Raw genomic sequence first — 19,667 nt, 5'->3', positions numbered from 1 at the left:
TCTTTAGCCCCATTTTCTACCACTGTCTCTGTGCTTTGAACAATTCTGCCTTCTGCATCGGACACTCCCTCTAACTAGAACCACCTCACCTCCACCTCCAGATTATTCCTAATTATTTCTTTCCCAGGGAGTCCCAGAGTTTTCCCGGTTGGCTCCTGTGGCTGGGCAGGGCATGCGTGCCTGTCTCTGTTAGTACTTACACACCTCATCATGGTTGACCCCTCCATTTTCCTAACTATAGACTATGAGATTCTGGAGGGCAGGGACCCTTTTTCATCTTTATTTTTCCAACTCCCAGCCTGTCTGTGGCACATAGCAAGCAAGCAACAAGTGAATGAATGAATTCAACCCATCACGGTTTTCAAAGGTCTGAGGGAGAGAGTCACTGAGAACACATTTGGTGAGGAGAAGGAAAATATAACAGCACTGGCGGCCCTGCGACAAGGACAGGCCGGAGCCCCAGATCTCCCTGATGGTATTTCTCAAGGCAGCCAGAGGATCAGGTGCAGAACCCGCCCAGTCCCTGACAAGGGTCTTATTGTTGGAGCAAGTAGGTGACAGGGCCCCTCAGTAAGGGGCCTTATGCACCAGAAAGAGATTAGACAAACTGTCTCCCTCTACCTTTTCTAAAACAGCAGTCATCATTAACCCTTGGGTCCCTAACCAAAAGAACCTGGAATTTCAACTATTTATGAAAGTATCTCCTCCTCAAAAAAGGTGTTGAAGCAAATTAGACGGTACATTTAATTCAGGAGGTGAACACACATACAACCCCTGGCAGGCATATGTGCATTCACTCTCACACACACACACGCACCCTGCCAAGTACACACAAAGAGCCATACAGACCCAGATCGACAACATGATCCACACAGAACAAAACAGGGACAGAGAGGAGAAGGCAACAGTAGCACAGAAACAGGGGCGGGGAAGCCAGAAATGGATCGTCCACAGTGGAAACCAGCACATGCCGCATCCTCTGCGCAGACCGATTCTTGAAACGCATGCATCAGGCGGTCCTCCAGTGAAACACAGCCAACTGAGCACAGCAGTGCATTTAGGTTCCTGCTAAAACCCTAAAAAAATGACCACAAAGGAATTTTTAAAAGGTATAAACTCTCAAGGACAGCAAACTGGAGACAGCAGCAGAAGTGGGATATTAATTACACTTTGGAACACAGAAAGTGGAAGCGTACATCGTGAACGACGAAGTAGAGCAGAGGAAGCTTCCAGAGAGAAACCAAAAGGAAGCAAGCTGACGTTGTCCTGGAAGACCGGCAAGCTCAGGGCCTGGAGGCCTCGGGCATCTCTGACTGAGGCGGCAAGGCCGAGAGCAGGAGGGCTGGTCAGCACCTGCACAAGGAGCAGTTAGACCCCAGGGCCTGGCTCCCACCAGCAGCACCCAGAGAGTGCTCTTGGGAAAGGCTCTGGACTGTGCTGGGGGAAGGAGGCAGGAAGAGTCCATGAAAGTGTGCACCCTGAAAGTTGACGTCACCCCAACTCCAAGTCCTTCTGGGGCCCACAGGTCTGCCTAGACTGGAGACGAGAGGACCGCACCCGGGGAGACCGACCAGCCTGAGACAGAGATCTCCTAACACTGGCATTCTCCTTGGACTGAGATGAGAGGACTCGTATCTGGGGAGAGTTGAGGGTTCCCCGCAAAGTTGCCAGTTCCCTGCCTGACTGTCCCAGGGCGAGGCCAACCGTCAACCCCACATACACTCTGCACACAAACATCTCATTCTTAAATACAAATGCACAGCCAAGGGTCGCCACTCATCTGACAAAGCCCAAGACCAAAACAGGCAGAAAAGGAACTAAGAAGAAAGTGAGTCAGACCAGAGACAGAACAGCATTTCAAAATAAGTGAAATTATCAGAGAAAGTACTGCATCCATGAAACATGAATAACATGCTATAACAAGGGATATACGGAGAACAAATGAGCCCTAAGAAACTAAAACATGATAGCAGGCATAAGAATCAGAACAGAAATAAGAAAACAGGATAGCTGGAATAAGAAACAAGAAGACTTAAGGCAAGGTTAATGAAATCTCAGGCATGATGAAGCAACGCAAAAAGACAGTAAAATTAGAGACTGTCCAAAAGAACTGACCGCCAAATACTGGGCGCGCCAGAAGCAAAGACCAGGGGAAACGAATCAAAGGAAATTACCAGAGGAAAAAAATGCAAGAAAATTTTCTGGACCAGAAGGACAGAACTTTGCACACTGAAAGGTACAGAGGCTTCTGGCTCAATAAAAGAAAAGAGATCCATACCAAGGCCTATCTTCATGAAATTTTACAACTCAGGGGATAATAAGAAGCTTCTAAAATTTTCAGAGAGAAAATTCCATTCACTTACAAAAGATCAGGAATCAGATCCTTGCACCTGAACTTCTCAATAGTGATGGCTGAAGTGAGACAGAGACCAATGCCTTCAAAATTCCAAGGGAAGATTATTTCTAGCCTAACATTCTATAACCAGCCCAGCTACCGGTCAACAGTGTGGGCAGGAAAAGCATTTTCAGACATGCAAGGTCTCAAGACTTTTTCTTCCCTTGTGCCTTTCTCAACAGGTTTCACCGAATGGGGAAGTAAACCAAAAAATAAAAAATAAAAAAAAGAAGAGATCGATCTAGGAAAATCTAGGAACGGAGGAGGAAAGGAATTCTCAGGGTGATGGAAGGCAAATCCCAGGTCAAGAGCCATGCGGCAGGCCTGGAGAAGAGCCAGTCCAAACAGGAACACGAGGATTAGAAGGCTCCACGAAGGATGCGCCCATGAAAAGAAGGACCACTACACGAGGTACTTGCCCACACTAGGAGTTCTGCAGTCCCATCAGAAAGTTCAGAGCTCAATTCAGGCTAGTCGAATAGACAACCAAATGAAGGCGGATAAAGCTAATTATTAAGTGCAAGAGAAACCAAAGGAAATACAACCATGGCTTTTTTTTTTTTACTACATGGCTTGAACATGAACAGTTTTCACATTGTCATAATAATTTAAACACTATTGATTCAACACTAAGATTTAAAGTAATATAACTATATTGGTAGGATGGAGGAAGGATGAAAGAAGATATAAGAGTGTGCATGTGCCTGCACATACATACATATGTGGGCGGGGAAGTGGGGGGCAAAGCCATGCAGGACAAAAAACTAAATCCTCTCTCACGGTGTACAAAATCAAGAGATGATACCTTTAAGAACTCAATAAATAGCAGTATAAACGTGTTATTTACAAACACAGAGGTAAGCACTAAAATTCTCTAGCTGCAAGAGTGGGAAATGGCCTCCTCTGGGAACAGGCTCAGGAGGAAGGGGACAGTGTAGTGCACTCTTTCACACGATAAGCACTGTGGTTACATATTTGACTTCTTAAATTATGTACATGTATTATTTTGAAAAGAAAAATTAAAGCCGTCAAGATGCCTTTACAATTCCCATCTGACCCATCTTCAGCCTGCATGCATGTCTGGGGGCACAGTAAGACCCCAGGGTAAATACTGACTATAGGAAGAGAAACGGATACATAACCCTGCAAAATCCTGCCCCACCGTCACACCAAGGAGAATATAAAAAAAGCTCCACAGGTCTGGGAGACCGACCCCAGGGCCTCAGCTCTGGATGGACTTGCAGTGAGGGTGTGTTCACACACCTTTTTCCCCCTTGGGCAAGGCCATCAGAAGTAACAGCCCGTTCCTCCTAAGTCAAAGACCACACCAGGGCAATCACTGGGGGAAAGTTCACACGCTGCCCAAAGTGGTTACGGAAAGATCACTTTTGAGGTTGTTACAGTTGGAACACTTGATTTGGGGCCTTAATACAAAGTTTAAACCAAATAATCAGATGTGTTCTAAAACTAGGCAAATGCTTTTTCTCCCAGATGGGAAAAGGCCAAGAATATATGGAGGAGAGCAAATTGGTAGCATGGCCAAAATTGCTACCAGGCTATGAGATGTTCATATATGCTATTAAACCAAAAGGCTAAAATTCTATACAGCAGGCCTCTCCCCTCCGCCATCCCTTCAAATCACTGCACAGGCCATCCGCGCTGCATCCTTTAGGAGCAAACGCCTGTGACCTCTCAAATGGTTAGTGAATGGATGAATGAACAAAGAAGACAGATACATTCTCCCATGTCCATTCTTTTCTGCTGATAACTGGGCCTTCCTTTTCCCTCTGAGCGATGGTGACAGCTCTCCCCTGGCCTGGCAGCGCTCTGCTCTCCTTGCCTCCACACGAGCCCACAGCAATAGGACAAGGGATCGTATCAAAGAAGATATCCTCATGTCCATCAACATGACCTATATGAGCTTATATCTTTCCCTACAGGGCCTACATAGAAAAGGAAGATAAAAATGGCTGAGGGACCCCAAGAGGAAACTTTCACACCTCTTTTCCTGCTTTGGAAAGGCAGGACTTGTGTTTATTTCAGGAAGCTAAGAAGGAAGCTCAAAAGCTAAGAAGCTGGGCTTGGTGACGTGGTCCAGTGGGCCAAGGGAGGCAAATAAGAAAGAAAGGAGTATCAGGGGAGCCTTTGAGAATCCCCACCAACCATGTTTGGGCCTCTCTGTCCCCCACTCTCACCCTGATAAGAAGAGAGCGAAGACCAAAGATTAGAAATGTGCATGTTTCTAAACCCAATGCTGGAGGACAGGGCTGTTGTTTGTCAAATAAAAGACGACCAGTATGTATCTGATACAGATTCACAGGAGTTACGCTTTTTCTGATCATTTGACACGAGCTTTCCACAGTATTATAACAAGTCTCAGAATATGAGGCAGAGGTAGTTGAGTGTGATTATATGGACAACGTAAGTTTAGTTGAAAACAGTAGCTCTGTGTGTCTGCCACACTTTGCATTGTAAACACTGCCTATGCTCAGAGGAGGGAGAGAGAATGCCTTGGAGTATATGTTGGAAAAAAGCAATGAGATAACATGGACAATCCAAAAAGAGAGAGAGAGTACGCAAGAGTGAGCACCAGGCAGGACCAAGTAAGGTATCTGGGTTATTTCCTGCTAAGAGCTCTGATCTGAAGCTCAGCCCCAGCACCTGCCCCCTCCCAACATGGGCCACCATAAATCACTATGAAACAGGAAAACTCCATTCACAATGATACTTTGACTACACTTTCCTCTCCCAAATGTCAATGTTTATATAGAAACCATGCCCAGGTACAGCTGGGCCCAGGTTGACTGTTTTCCTAACCTTTTCTCATAGAGCATGAACTGTGTTCTCTTCTCCACCTTGGAATGGAGGCCCCCAAAAGATAAGAAAGCTGACGCATTCTCTGGACACACATGCCTCCGCTCTCCTGCCCCAAGCCCAGGTCCACCACCACAGCCTCTCGCATTCCTCCTCCCCATCTTTGCACCCTGGGCTTTTCCAAGGGTGGGAGCCCCAGTGGCTTCCACCTTCCTAAGCTAGGCAGGTGCAGGAAGGAGGACTGTGGACAACATGGCACAGTGAAGAGGACCCTGGACAAGAATGTGCTGTCCAGCATGTTCCTGTAACCACCACTGCACGACCCTGGATGATACAGTTCCACTCTGCCCACAATTACTCAGCACCTAGTACAGCCACAAGGATCTGCTGGTATAGAAAGTATGGAGTGTGTCTGCTTCTGGGTGGCTCACAGCTCATTACGGACACTGCCCTGTCCACACACAATCCCAACTCCAGGCAGTGAGAGCCACTGCACGGAGGCAGAGATGCATCTCTGAAACCTACCTGGGAGTGACCGAGAATACCCCTCCTCCCTGCTTAGTCTCAGTTTCCTCATCTGTCAAAAGTGAGGGCTGGACAGGAGGATGTCTCCCAGGGCCCTTCCCAGACCACACTACATCTACCACCCCCCTGGTCCCTTTAGATACAGCCAGAGCAGCCCCCTAATCGCTGCAACCAGAATATGTGGCAGTGCTGGCTGGGTCTCCTTCTGAGAATGTACTGGAAGTTAGGGCCAGGCACATCCTCCACACCCAGGTGTTAAGTCAAACCTCACCCCACCCCAGTGGATTCTTCAAACATTAGTTGCCTTAGGGGAATGAGGAAAAGAGGCAGCCTAGCCCTTTACTGCCCCCTGTCACTTCTCTGTGCCAGCTGGGTAGGCTGAGGACACTTTGGGCACTCAACAGGTGTGAATAATCCAACAGCTCTAGTACCAGCCACACTGCAGAGGTGTAAAGACTTCCGCCATCCTGACATACCAGAGCTCTTCAAACATTAACTGGGCAAAGCTCCGGAATCTCTGGGCCAGGAGGGGTGTCTGGACTCCATCTCACAGTATAGGGACTGAACTCAAGCAGCTCCACCCACCAGGCCTTTGACCCATGTGTCAATGCAAGAACCCCAGCTCTGCCAGGGGGAAATCTTACCCTTGGGCAAGTTCCTGCTCTCCCCACAGGACCATTTTAAGGATTAAATACAAACCCAGTGAGAGCAGCTAGCATCGTGATTTGGTGCGAGATTTCTTTTTACCTCTGCATTTATCACAGAGGCTAGCTGGTTCCAAAAGATGTACATGGCTACATAGAGGAAGTGAACCTCAGGTTTCTGCCCTGGCAACAGCCACTCTGCCCTTAAGACAGACAGCCTGATGCGATGATAAGCATCCATGTACACCACTTTCCAGCTGGGGCCTGGGCACCACAAAACACTATGGGACCACCATATCCTCACTGGTTGACAAGGAGACAGGTACGACCCCCAGCAGTGGGTTCAAAGAAAGAAAAACGAACCACTCATATTAGACTTTACAGGGCAGCCCTTCGACTGCCCTCCCACCCAGACAGAGGTACAAACGGAAGCCCAGAAGGAAGGTGACCTGAGGAGGGACAGAGCAGGTGCAGCAGAAGCCGGGCTGGAAACCCAGCTCTGGACTCAGTCCTCAAAGACCCTTCTCTGCTCTAGGACTAGAGAGCTCCCACACAGCTGGGGGTGGGTCACAGCTGGGACTGTCCCAAGTCCTTCACAGCCCCCATGGCTTTAGGGGAGTTTCTGCCCTCCTCCACCTGCTCTGTCCCATTCCTCCACCTGAGTGTCCCATCGGCTTGGAAAAGCAATGCCACACTGGTTAGAAGTAAACAAAATCAGTCTCCACCACAGACTCCTCAAGGACCACACCAAGATTCTTCCCGCCGCGCCCCCCCCCCCCCCCAACACCTCCCAGGGGCCCGGCCCCATGAGAAGGACACTAGGCAGGCTGTTTGTGGCACCTTCCACTTTGAGGGGCTCACCTCAACGAGCTGACTCGAGCCAGAGCAACAGTCAGCACTCCGCAACACCAGTCTCCAAGCTGCTGTGACCTGGGCAAAATCACTTCTCTATCTGCCTAATCTATAGAAGGCGCTAGTCCTTCCCAGGTCCTTTCCTGTGCCAACATCCCATGACGGACTCACTCTGAAAACACAAACAGCTGTGGAAGGAGGGACATGCTGACACCTAGGTGGGGTCTGTGCCATTAGGGACAATCCTTGGTGGCCCCATCTCTTTCCTTTCCATCTTCCCTGTTCTGCCTTTCTCCTTTCTCATCCCCGGTGCCTGTCTCACACCTGGCAGTGGCATCCATGAGCACTACTCAATACTGCCCCAAACCAGAGCTGAGGAAAGGATAAGGGAAGATAAGGAGACGGCCACACTCTCTGGCCACAGGGAAGTCATAGTTCTGCTGGGAAGGTGGACGGCCCTTCCCACTATCTCCCGGTCGGTCTAGGGCAATGCCCTCTAATATCACTTCTGTGAAACCTTCCAGGCAGTTGGCTAGCCCTTCTCTATTTCCAGAGCACTTTGCATTAGCTCCCTCTGATCATACCCTCTGTGGCAGCTGAACAAGGGCCCCAAGGATGCCCACATCCCGAGCCCCGGAGCCTGTGAAGCTTCCTTTAGAGGGCAGAACAGACTCTGCAGATGTGATTAAGGTAAGGATCTTGAGATGGGAGACTATCTTGGCTTATCTGGGTGGGCCCTAAATGTCATCACAGTGTCCTCATGAAAGGGAGGCAGAGGGAGATTTGACACAGAAGAGGAGAAGGAGCTGCGATGACAGAAGCAGGAAGCTGTAGTGATTCGAGGAAGGGGCCACAAGCCGAGGAATGCAGACAGCCCCAGGAATCTGAAAAAGGCAAGGACACGGGTTCTCCCCTGGAGCCGCCGGCAAACAGCAGCTCTGCCGGCACCCTGCCTTTAGCCCGGTGATGCCGATTTTGGACCCTGACCTCCAGAACTGTAACAGAACAAATCTGCATTGTTTTAAGCCAGTAGGTTGGTGGCAATTTGTTACAGCAGCCACAGGAAACCAGTACACCTACCATGTTCTATACTATTATCAGTACCCTCCCCCCAGAAAGAAGCCACCTTGCAGTTCACTTCTGACACGCTATAGGCACTCAACAGATGTTCGTGAGTGAATGATTCATCAATGTGCACGTGTGCATGGGCTGCACCTGCAACAGGTTAGTACATGACTTACTGTGAGGGATTCCCCTTTCCTTAAGATACCTCCACCTGTTACCATCATTTCTGAAATTCTACCAGTGAAATCACTCCCTGGGTTCCGAAAACTTTCCCACCATGAAGAACATCCCCGTTTCCTACTCTTCCTTGCAAAGAGAAGATTCTTCTGCAAAGGTGTTTTGTGGAGGTGTGGGAGGGCAAGAGAAAGACACTAACATATTAAGGTGCCTACCCACAAATAACACCTTAAGTGGATTGGCTTATCAGACTGTTAGCATTGCCCATTTCCCAGGAAAGTCCCATGGTCAGGCAGCGAGAGCTGGGTGCAATGACAGCAGGGTCCTGAATTGGAGTGGAGTGTGAGGGACCTGAGATGAAGGGTGCAAGGACCTTGCCCCTAGAGGATCTTGCAGCCTGCCTTCATGCTACCCAGTGTGCATACGAGTGTGTGCGTGTGTGTGCAAGTGTTGCACGCACACACATGAACACACTAGTACCAGTCACTTGGCTTTGTTTTTTCAACCCCAAATGTTTTCTGTTGCTAACTTCCATAAAATGACTCTTTCTCAACAGTTCTTTCCCTGCTGCTACTTTAATATTAGTTTCCTAACCAATTACTCTAAGCTGTTCACTTTCCTAATACCTGAAGTCATTTCTCTCTCTGTAGGAGGGAGTCACCCAACCCCTTATCACAAATGCTCACCCCACAGGCTACAGAGAAGCAGCTGCCACAGAGAAGTCCACCCACGGCTCTGAAGATCTCCAACAAGGGTGCCAGTTGCAGCCCATCCTCGGCTACCGTCCCAGTGCAGAGCAAAGGCCAGAGAAACCCCTCCACCAGCTTAACAGACCTGCTGCTCCTACCACCCCCATCACCACCTCCCATCACTAGAAGAGCTGTGCACATGCAAAGCGCTGGACAGACGGCACTCAAGTGGACAACAGGATGTAAAACTACCTTCAGCCTCCTCTGTTAATTAATCAGGGGTGTCCAGAAGTCTCCCCACTCAGTAGCTGCAGGCACACTGGGGGAGGCAGAGGGAAGAATGTGGGTATTTATTTCATTATGGCTCATGGGCACTGAACACAGGTAGGCAGCTAATTACTATTTTCCTGTCCTTGACTCACCACTTATGTAACTGGGAAGGAAGGTAAGAATACCAGATAGTCCCAGTGAGACAGAAAGGTACTCGCTGGGCGACCCGAGGTTGCCAAATCCTCTCAGTGTGGGCTGAAAGTCCAAGAAGGCAGATTCCCAGGCAGAAGTCTTCTTAAAATGTTTACAACAGAGACTCAAGCACCAGAGTCAAGGAAGACAGCAGACTGATTCACCACCTGGTCAGCCAACATGTGTGAGCTTCTCCTACACCTGGGTATATTATTTAATGTCCTGTCTATGCAGGCAAACACCAGGCCCCAACTCAAGGCACTCACTGTCCTGCAGAGGGAGACCCACATGGAAATGAATGTCCTAGGGATAAGGGAGAGAGGAAGGAAGATCTCAATCTGACCTGGACCCATCTGGGAGTGGTGCCTGTGTCTTTTCTTGGTTCTTGCGAATGATTCAGGGTTACGTGCAGAGCCTTCCTGCCCCACCTGGCAGATATTTGTCTCCTGCTACCTGACCCTCCTTACCCACTCTGTCCTGCATGTCCTTCTCTAACTTCGTTCCTCTACAAGGCTCGGGCCTCCATGTAAAAGACTCCAACACTAGAAGCACAGAAGGTCTGCAGCACCCCAGACTCAGTTCTCTGTATGGAAAACAGTTAGCCCTCCTCTCCCCACCCACTCCACTCCCCAAAGGGCAACACACAAGCAGCAGATCGGGACCAGGGAATCAGGGAACCTGGCTGCTTACCCCACACCTATTGGTTGAGCCCCTGTGGGCTAATCTGTTACTCCCCTACCCCGTGCTGGGTTCCCCCCTACATAAAATGGAGGTGTAGGGGGCCGGCCCGGTTGAGTGGTTAAGTTCCGCACACTCTGCTTCAGTGGCCCAGGGTTTCGCCTGTTTGGATCCTGGGCACAGACATGGCACTGCTCATCAAGCCATGCTGAGGCAGCACCCCACATACCACAACTAGAAGGACCCACAACTAAAATATACAACTATGTACTGGGGGGATTTGGGGAGAAGAAGCACAAATAAATAAATTAATTAAATAGAGGTCTGGACTGGGTCATCTCTGGAAAGCCCTCTGCTGTAACCCTCAGGAGTCTGCTCTGTTCTTTGTCTAACAGCCCCATGATTAACCACTGGTAGCTTCCATCCACCAGCTGTTCTATATGTGAGAATTGTCACCTGGGCCAGCACGCAGAGTTGTAAATGACAAGAAAAAGCTACCAGACGCAGAACGCTGCACTGTATTCCAATAGATACAAGCCTGTGTCCCCAAGCTCCTCCTCAACTTACCCAAGAGGAGGGGGGGAGAGGAGAGGAGGGACTTAAAGTTCGGCCTCCAGTTTGCAGAGAACAACATCTGTACTGAAGGTCCCAGAGAGGCAGAGAGAAGATGTCCCTGCATCTGCCCGCTTCATTCTACTGAGTGACAGCTCGTGCATCATAGTGAATCAAACTTAAGGAGAAAATGCGTGTGGCCCTTGTAAGCTTCACCGCTGACCCTCAACCTTTGGACGACAGGATTCCGCTGCCAGTTGGGAAGAGTTCCCAATCCCACCTGGTTCACCTTTGCCATGCCTTGGCTCACCGACTTTGTAACACTTCGAAATAACTTACACTTGGCCCAAAGATGCTCTAAGGCAAAGTGGCCTGCAGGAAGCTCAGGGTCCCTCAGCACCCAGCCCTCATCCTGTCATCCACTCCCACCGCCATCAAGAGATTACCTCCGACTCCCCCAGGACTGCACCAGTATCTGACCTTCCAGCCAAGGAAGCCCTTGCATCCATAACATATATTTCAGATATTTTATCTTCACATACTTAAGAGTCATTGAGGAATTAGTTGTTACAACATTCTTCCCAAAGAGGTGAGAACTATGGTTAATTGTCACGATTAAGCTACGATGAGCTAAGAGACTCATCTAAGGCCCCTGTGTGCAGAAAACCAAAGCAGGCGGGGGTGAAACACCTCAACACCCTGAATCACCTTCTCGGCACCCCTGGTGGTCCCCAATTCCTGAACACTCCCTGGCGGTGCCATCGCTGACAGCCAGCACACGGGCCCAGCCCACCGAGTGGCCGCTGGCCCCCTTCCTGCCTCCCAGCTACTCTCCACTTTTCTTCAAAAACATCAGCTCCTCATCAGCTCTGAGACATAGGCCTTAGAGTTTACCTAGAAAGATGGGTGTTATTCATGTATCAGTCAACACTGGCAAATGTTTAAAAAATAAGTTTATTATTTTGGAAAAATAAGTTAACTAAATGGTTGACACAAGAAGAGGCGCCTTGCCCACACAGGCACATGGACAGCACTTCAGGCACCTAGATAATTCAGCTGCAGAAGGAGGTCCGTCCAGTCAGGGCATATTCTTCACTACAGCTTGGGTAGGGGTGTACGTGTGAAGGAGGGGTTCAACTAAAGTAGCACCAGATTGTATCAGTTTTAAAACTTGTATTAAGCTCTGTGCAGAATCCCCCTTAAAGACAGAGGGTTTCCAGCCTGTGTCTGACAGCACCCAGAAACCCCGGAGGCACAGGCTCATCTGAGGGCCTCAAGGGTTCATGTCCCTCTTCAACAGCCCCACACTGCTCTCGGGGCTAGTGTAAGGAAGGAAACACTGTCGAGTCCAGGGTTATTTTTAAAACTCCCATTACTACCACAGCAAGCACAGGACTGGAGAGAGCAGCTGAGCAGAGGGGGAAGAAGGAAATGCAGATGACTGTGGGACTGACCATCATCCCACGAGATTCCTGTTGAGGGAAAACGGGCAGGAAAGGGGCCAGGCTCAAGGCCGCTCGGCCAGAAACAGAAGAACAGGCTTAAAATCCACGTTTACTGGACTCTCAAACCAGCGCTCTCTCTCGACACTCCTCGGGCTCTGGCACCTGGAGGCTGAAACCCTGTGGAAGAGCACAAAGCCCAGAGCAAGGCCGGACACACAACCAATTTAAAAGTAATTCCGAAAACATGAGACTAATCCGTAAAACATCTTCTCTGCTTCCCCATCCCACCCTGATTCTTTGAACATGAAAGTTCCCCATGACTGAGGAAGTTTCTCTGCCTCTCAGACAGGCACAGGACTCCTTATTGTTCTGATTTCTACACACCTCTGACTATATGTTCATACACCCAGACTGCGAGCCTGAAGTTAATTTAGTTCAATGAGATTTAAGACATAAGGAAAACTACTGTAGCTGCCAGTTTGCGGCTACAGACAAACCCGGGTGGCGGGCAGGATGCCAAGAGCCCAGCATGGCCCTCTGCCAGCACCATTCCCCTCCTGCACGCATGCAGCAGATGCTGGTTGGGTGGGCCATCGCTAGACACAGTGAAGGACGGGACCACTGGGGGCAAAGACACCATCATTCTCCGAGAAGGCATCTCGCCTGTTTACAAATCCCAGTTCTGTCACTCATAAGTTGAGCGACCCCACGATCTCTCTGCCTCAGTTCCTTCACCTGTGAAATGGACATAATATCTATCAAGCAATGTCATTGCGAGGACTCCATTAGAGATCGTGCCTGAAGAGCCAACACAGAGCACCGGGCAGAGCATGCGGCTCCTCCCCAATCTCCATGACAAGCAGGAAGGTGGCCAACGCCCTTATTTCCTCCCAGAAGACTTTGTGACTCCCCAACCACCCACTGCCTTGAAGAGCATGCGAATCCTGGTTTTGGAGAGCGTGCCACCCTGGCTACCAATGAATCAGACACAGCAGCCTGCTGAGGAAAACCCCAAGCACAGGGGAAAGAAAGCCAGAGCTTAAAGTGGGGCTTCTCAAATGCTGGTGCTTCCTGAAAATCACAGGGAGTGGCTATTTAAACTGGATACCTGGGCCTTGCCCTCAGGATATTCTTACGCAGGGGTATGTCTGCACAACGATGCCATGGGGGATGGAGGGCTTGGCTGCACAGGAGGAGAAAGTCTCAAAGACGGCTCCTGGAGGCAGTCGAGCTGAGCTGTGCTGTCCCTCCTCCACACACTCCTAGGGCCCTGGGCACCTGTGTGCTACTCAGGGCTGACACAACACCAGAAGTAGCTGAAATCCATCAAGCACGAAGTAGACAAAGGTCCTAAGATCAAAGTAACCTCAGGGATTCCCTCCTGCAGGAAGCAAACCCCGAAGGAGCCAGAATCCCAATGGCTAATACTCGGCATCCTCTGAAGAGCACGCAGACCGAGCCCATGCTTTACCTATGAGCACAGACACCAGAGGAACTTCTCTAGCTGGACCTTCACATACTTTGGGGCGGACAAACCCACAGTCGCCTCCAAACAGGCACGCAGCCAAGAGCTAAAAGTGTTTTCCCTATTATGTATGAAGATGTGAACTGAGCTAAAGGTCCTTGGCAGCACGGCCCCGACAAAATCGTGCAGCTCTGGTCTGTCCTGACTCCCAAGGCAGAGGAGGAAGAGAAGCCTCACACAGTGAAGGGCAGCCCTCAATACCACACACCTGCCTCGGAAGCAAGCCTACAACCTCTCCAGTTTCCACGTGAGAGAGACAGGGTCAGTGTGTTTCAGAGCAGGCAGGGCTCGAGAGTATTAGATCCAGCACAACTTATCAAAAGGGAAGATTCTGACACATGCTCCAAGACGAATCACCCTTGAAGACACAATGCTAAGTGACATGAGCCAGACACAGAAGGACAAACACTGTATGATGCCACTTATAAAGGACCCAGAGTTGTCAAATTCATAGAGACAGAAAGTAGAATGAATGGTGGTTGCCAGGGGCTGGGGGAGAGATGCTGGGGAGTCAGCAGTGAATGGGGAGAGAGTTCCGGTTCTGCAGATGGACAGTGCACAGCAGTGTGAATGTGCTCAATGCCACAGAATTGTACACTTAAAAATGGTTAAGGTGATAAATTTTGTTACATACATTTTACCAGAATTTTTTTTAAAAAAACACACCTTAGCCCATCTTTTTGCCTTGCTTCCAGGAAGGAAAAGGAAAAGAACATGAAAGCAAGAGACCAGGCTGCGCAGAGCGCATCAGGGACAGCCCCCTGTGGAGGCTTAAGCCCAGCGTGCTCCACCTGAAACTTGGGGCCCTGTTTCCCCTCTGGACTTGGTGCTTCTCCAGGAAAGCCTTCTAGTGGCCTTTGGGCTCTGACCACTAAGACCTTAGCTTTACATCAGCCCCCAAAAGCTCAAAGAGAAGTGGCAGAATTTGGCACGATGGGCAAATTACAGGGGGAGAAACAGAAGAGGAGAGAGGCAGCAGTTTGGGTTTCTAGATTCTTCACTCCATCCACTCCTGAAGAACCAGAGGCCCAGCCAAATTCCTCAGGCTCCCACTTGTCTGTGAGGCTGCCCTGAGCCCACCTCACCTCAACTTGCATTTAGGAAATTTCCTTTTTTGGGAATTTGCCTCTTCTCCACACCCACCAGTTACAGGGTACGTGGGTGTATCGAGAAAGAAATTTCCCAAAAAAGGAAAAGTGACTTCCAAAGGTTAGTCCCATCTCAGAGCCTCCTGGAAGAGAAAGGCAACAGTCAGCCCTTGGAGCCAGACTAGGCCTGAAGTCCCCAGGCAGAAAGGCCTCTCAAAGCAGCCCTTGCGGCAGGCACCACCCCAGGGACTGCAGTCCTGCTCCTCCTCCAGGGCCTTCTGACAACCACCTTGACCCTCGCTCCGTCCCAGACAGGCCGGGGGGTGGTGGGGCAGCCCTGCAAAGACAACCTTCCCCACTCTGCTCTCCGGAACCCTCTGGAGGTCACTCTCCCTTCAGCTGAGGAACCACTAAGAGCTGCAACATGTGACACACCTAACCTCTCTTCCAGAAGCATCCCAGGTCCCACCTTCACCCCACAATGAACGCAGAAATTCTGCAGCAATGCATTTACAAAGTTGAGTAGTTCAATTCAACAAATATTTACTAGGTTTGTGCCACCCAAGCCCAGGCCAGACAATGCAGAGAGATACCAAGAACTATCAGAGGGCCCAACAATGAAAAGAAGTCACAAACTAGTTAGTAAGACAACATTTAAACAAATAAAATGAAAACAAATAGTAATATTGTATAAAAGTCAAGCAACAATTTGAAACAGATTATAACTAAGTGTTAAGGGAACAGCCCGGCCACAAAATGTTACAATTTATTACTGCAGTAGATCAGCTCAAGAGGGATGAGTGGGTTGGGAAGGGGGAGGGCTGGAGCTAAGCTTGTCACCAGAGGTAGGATCAGCAGTGGCGACAGACTGCTCAGAGCTGCTGCCCTCAGAGACCAAACCCAAGATGGGGCCATTATACAGGCATGGTGGTCTGAGCACGCCATGGGACGTGAGTGGTACCTACATGCTCCCTGGGTAAAAGCACACATAAGCAGTTCTGCTAGCCCTGTGGTCACCCGGATGTGCAGGGACACCCCAGAGAAACCCCTCCATGCCAGGAATAGGCCCACTCCCATTCCACACCAGGCACTCAGCACACCAGCCAACAGGCTAACCCTGCCCCATCAGCCACCTCTCTCCCAGAAATCTGACAGTGAATCCTTCCACACCTGTTAAGAACGGGTGATAGCAAGTCAAACATATTTTAATTTTTAAAAATAAAAATAATTTAAGCCACTGACCAGATCATGCAGGGTTCTCAGCCTTGGCACTGCTGTCATTTGGGGCTGGACCTTTCTGTGTTGTGAGTGGCTGTCCTGTGCATCGCAGCATGTTTAAGAGCATCCCTGGCCTCGACCCACTAGGTGTCAGTAGCAACCCCCTCCACCCCTGTGCAGTTGTGAAAATCAAAGAGGACGCCAGACATTAGCAGGTGGCCCTGGGAGGCACAACATCCCCAGTTGAGGATCATGCTTCTACATCTGGGCACTCAAAGAGAAAACCTCCAGCACGGCTGGAATTCAGTTCACACACAAGCCTGCCTGAAAAGTTCTCCTGCTCCAGGTCTCAGGACTCTGCTGGCCAGGTCAAGGCGGGAGTCTAGGCTTTAGGAGAGCTGACCACGGGGTTGGAGCTCCAGGATTCTGGACTGTGCTCATCCAGGGAGCAGCCATGAAGAACAAGGCCTGATGCCGAGCACTGGCATGGCAAAGGCCCCTCCAGCCCCTGCAAGAAGGAGCCTGCCCACAAGCACTACAGCAACGGCCATTAACACTGGCCACTGGGCAGCTGGCATCTGACTGCCTCCTTCACCTAGCCTCTCCTCAAGTGCAGCCCAGACGCTTCCTTGCAACTTTCCTCACAGGACCTTCCTAGGACAAGAGGGAAAACCCTCACATGCCTGAAATGCTGTTTTAAAGGTATTTCAATGCAACTGCCACTGTTTCTTTCACTCAAAGAAATAATGCCACTTCCTTCCTGCAGGTTCAGGGTATCTGCACCGCCCAATTTGGGCAGATTAGCACTAACTGGCTCACCAATTCAGTCTCTTCAGCTCCAAAGTCATCTCCCAGAAAGGGGGACTCCCAAAACTCTCAATCCTAGGCATCCCCCACCAATGTGCTCTCTGCAGTCCCAGTTTTTCCTAGGACTTCTTTCTCTTCCCATGTCGCTGGCACAGTCCCACCTCTGCCCTAGCAGCACATGAAATAACACCCAACCAACACTCAGGTTGCTGGGAGACCAAAGTGTACTGCAAGTGTCCCTACTCACAGCTCAGCAGCCTCCATCATTTAGGAGTGGCTCTCGGATGCAGCATGTGCTCTGCATCTGTGTCGACACAAAGGCGTCCCCAAGAGCGACCATCTTTGTGCTTGTGCAACTGAGCGGAAGGGAATAATGGATTGCGCTGGACTCCAGTTAGACCTAGAGAAAGATTTCCTAACCAGAATAATCAGTCTCCAAGGATAAGTCCAAGGAACTCTGTTTTTCGGAATGGTTCATGGCCCAGCCCAGCCTGGATGCAATCCAGTCACCTTGGGGGCCCCTTCTCTATTGTAAGTCTCTGTGGGACTTCAGAATGGGTCAGCCAGGCACAGGGAGGACAGAGTAAACCTCAAGGTTCATAGGAGCCCAGCTCCCACCCCAAGGCTACTGCTCACATGACGGATGGCCAAGTGGGGAGAATACAGAGAGGCAGTGCTAGGTCTGCCTCCAGGCCTGCTGCCTCCCCGAAAGGAACTGAGGGTCCAAGCGGAGCAGTTCCCTGCTCCCACCTCTAGGAATTCTAGCACCCCATCGGCACTCACTTTCAACCCAGTCATCTCAAACTACTCTAGACCACAGGGCAAAAACTCTGTGGCCCATCCATGTTGCAGAAATATTCTCACCAGGAAGAATGAGGAAGAAAATTCTTTTTAAGAAGGAGCCAATGAGGTGATAGTCAATATAGAACTGAGTATCATACCTACTAATTCCATACCTAGATATCATACCCATTAATTCATCCCAGAAACAAAACAGAGAAAGCAACATATCACAAAGATTAGGACCCAAGTGTGGAAACAACCCAATTATGGCCTACTCACATATGAGCTTTAATAACCACCCTAAAATCCAGGTGTTCCAACAGTCCACAAGGTCCTTGGAGAGGACAGTCATCTCTGCTCACACTTCCAGAAGCCTGCTCTCAACCCTGCAGCAAAGATATGACCTCAGGGTGGGGGTTGGGGGGGTCAACCTATTTTACATGGTGTGACTATGTTTTTTAGGACAGTCCCAATTGAAAAATGCTGCCCACGTGAATGCACACACACACTCACACTCAAATGGAACAGGAAAAGGTAATAAATCTTCCATCTTCAACCCTTTTAAAGCTTGGAATTCGGTCATACTTCAGATTAGTTAGGAGAGACCAATCTCCTTTAGAGAAAAAGTCAGGAGATGAAATGGGGGGAAAAAGAAAGAGCCAGAACGTTCCACCTGCTTGGTTTTCAGGTTTGCCTCTGGACCAACAGCAGTAAACACTAGTCCAGCCCAGGATGCAGGAAGCAAACCAAGTAAGCAGCAGGGCAGGAAGGAGCCCACATGCCACAGCTTAGTGACCACAAGAACACTGACCCCATGACCGGGAGGCCTCTGAAAATCGAATGGGATGAGTGAGACCAATCACAGCAACGGAACTAAGAGGCAGTCCTGGGATTACAGTGCATGAATGCACGTGTGCTCAACTTCCACACACACGCCCAGAGCCAGCCCCCATCTGCCCACAGGCCCACAGCCTGCTCCACTTCTCTCTGCCTAGGAGCGCTCTGCCGAATCCACTTCCTATCAGCCTTGAACAGAAGGGCCTTCTTTCCTCACTACTTACTCTCACCCACGACCACTACACATGCCTCAAACTAAAGGTCTGAGTTCTAAGGACCATCTCTACAAGCTGCCACAAGTTCTTAAAAAATTCCAGGCTCCCAAACAGAAGCCCAAGTGAAGAGCACACAGCTGCTGTGCTTAGAGACGACGCAGATGAAGCTGAGTTGAGGGGCATGGAAAGGCTGGGGACGGGGAGTGGGAAGAGGAGGACACTCACCATCTCGTCCAGGGCGTAGCGCAAGAGGCCGTGCTCGTAGAGGATAAAGAACCGCCGCTGCCATTTCTGCAACGGAGCACAGAGTGAGTGGTTAGGAGGGCTCTGGCCGCGATCTCTGCTTCCTGAGTCCCTGTGTCTGACAAATCTGTATTTACGGAACGCTGGTTCCACAGCTTCCATTGCTAGGGCAGACGGCATGAAAAGAGGGACCCACGGTGAAAAACGGTGATGTGCTAGCTAGGGGAGAGGCCCAAACCACCCACTGCGATTCCACACGAGTTAAGGACATTTAACGAGACACCTGGTTTATTTTAATTTGCAAGCTCCTCAGGAGAAGAGATGGTGTGTTGGTCACCTTTTTGTATTCTTCATGTACCCAGCACAGAGCTTACCAACTAACATGTGTCAGTATTTATTTGATGAATTATCTGACATGATATGGGATAACCTGAGAATGCCAGGCACTAATTCCCCACTTCTGAAAAAATCTGGGAAACTGCTATAAAAGCGTTGTTCCAATGATCTACAGGGAGTGGGAGACAGGCAAAAAGACAGCCGGGCTCCAGTATTCACTGAGGAGGAGCAAACTAACAAAAATCAAACCTGAGAAAGAGCAAGAGCAGCAGGAACAACTCCAACATCCAGGAATGACGAACCGGCAAAGAGTGCCC

General features: G+C 49.8%; 1 protein-coding gene across 1 annotated transcript in view; it reads right to left on the bottom strand.

Moving 5' to 3' along the window:
- The window catches only part of MPRIP (myosin phosphatase Rho interacting protein), a 244,564-nt gene that overhangs the window by 90,401 nt on the left and 134,496 nt on the right, over positions 1–19,667 (bottom strand). The window contains exon 3 of the mRNA XM_046676267.1: positions 18,997–19,062. Within this exon, the coding sequence (XP_046532223.1) occupies positions 18,997–19,062 (66 nt within the window). The remainder of the gene's footprint in view (positions 1–18,996; positions 19,063–19,667) is intronic.

This window comes from Equus quagga, chromosome 11, assembly GCF_021613505.1.
Source record: "Equus quagga isolate Etosha38 chromosome 11, UCLA_HA_Equagga_1.0, whole genome shotgun sequence".
NCBI classification, from domain to species: Eukaryota; Metazoa; Chordata; class Mammalia; order Perissodactyla; family Equidae; genus Equus; species Equus quagga.
The sequence above is the reverse complement of the archived record's forward strand: the minus strand, read 5'-3'. Positions and strand labels throughout refer to the sequence as shown.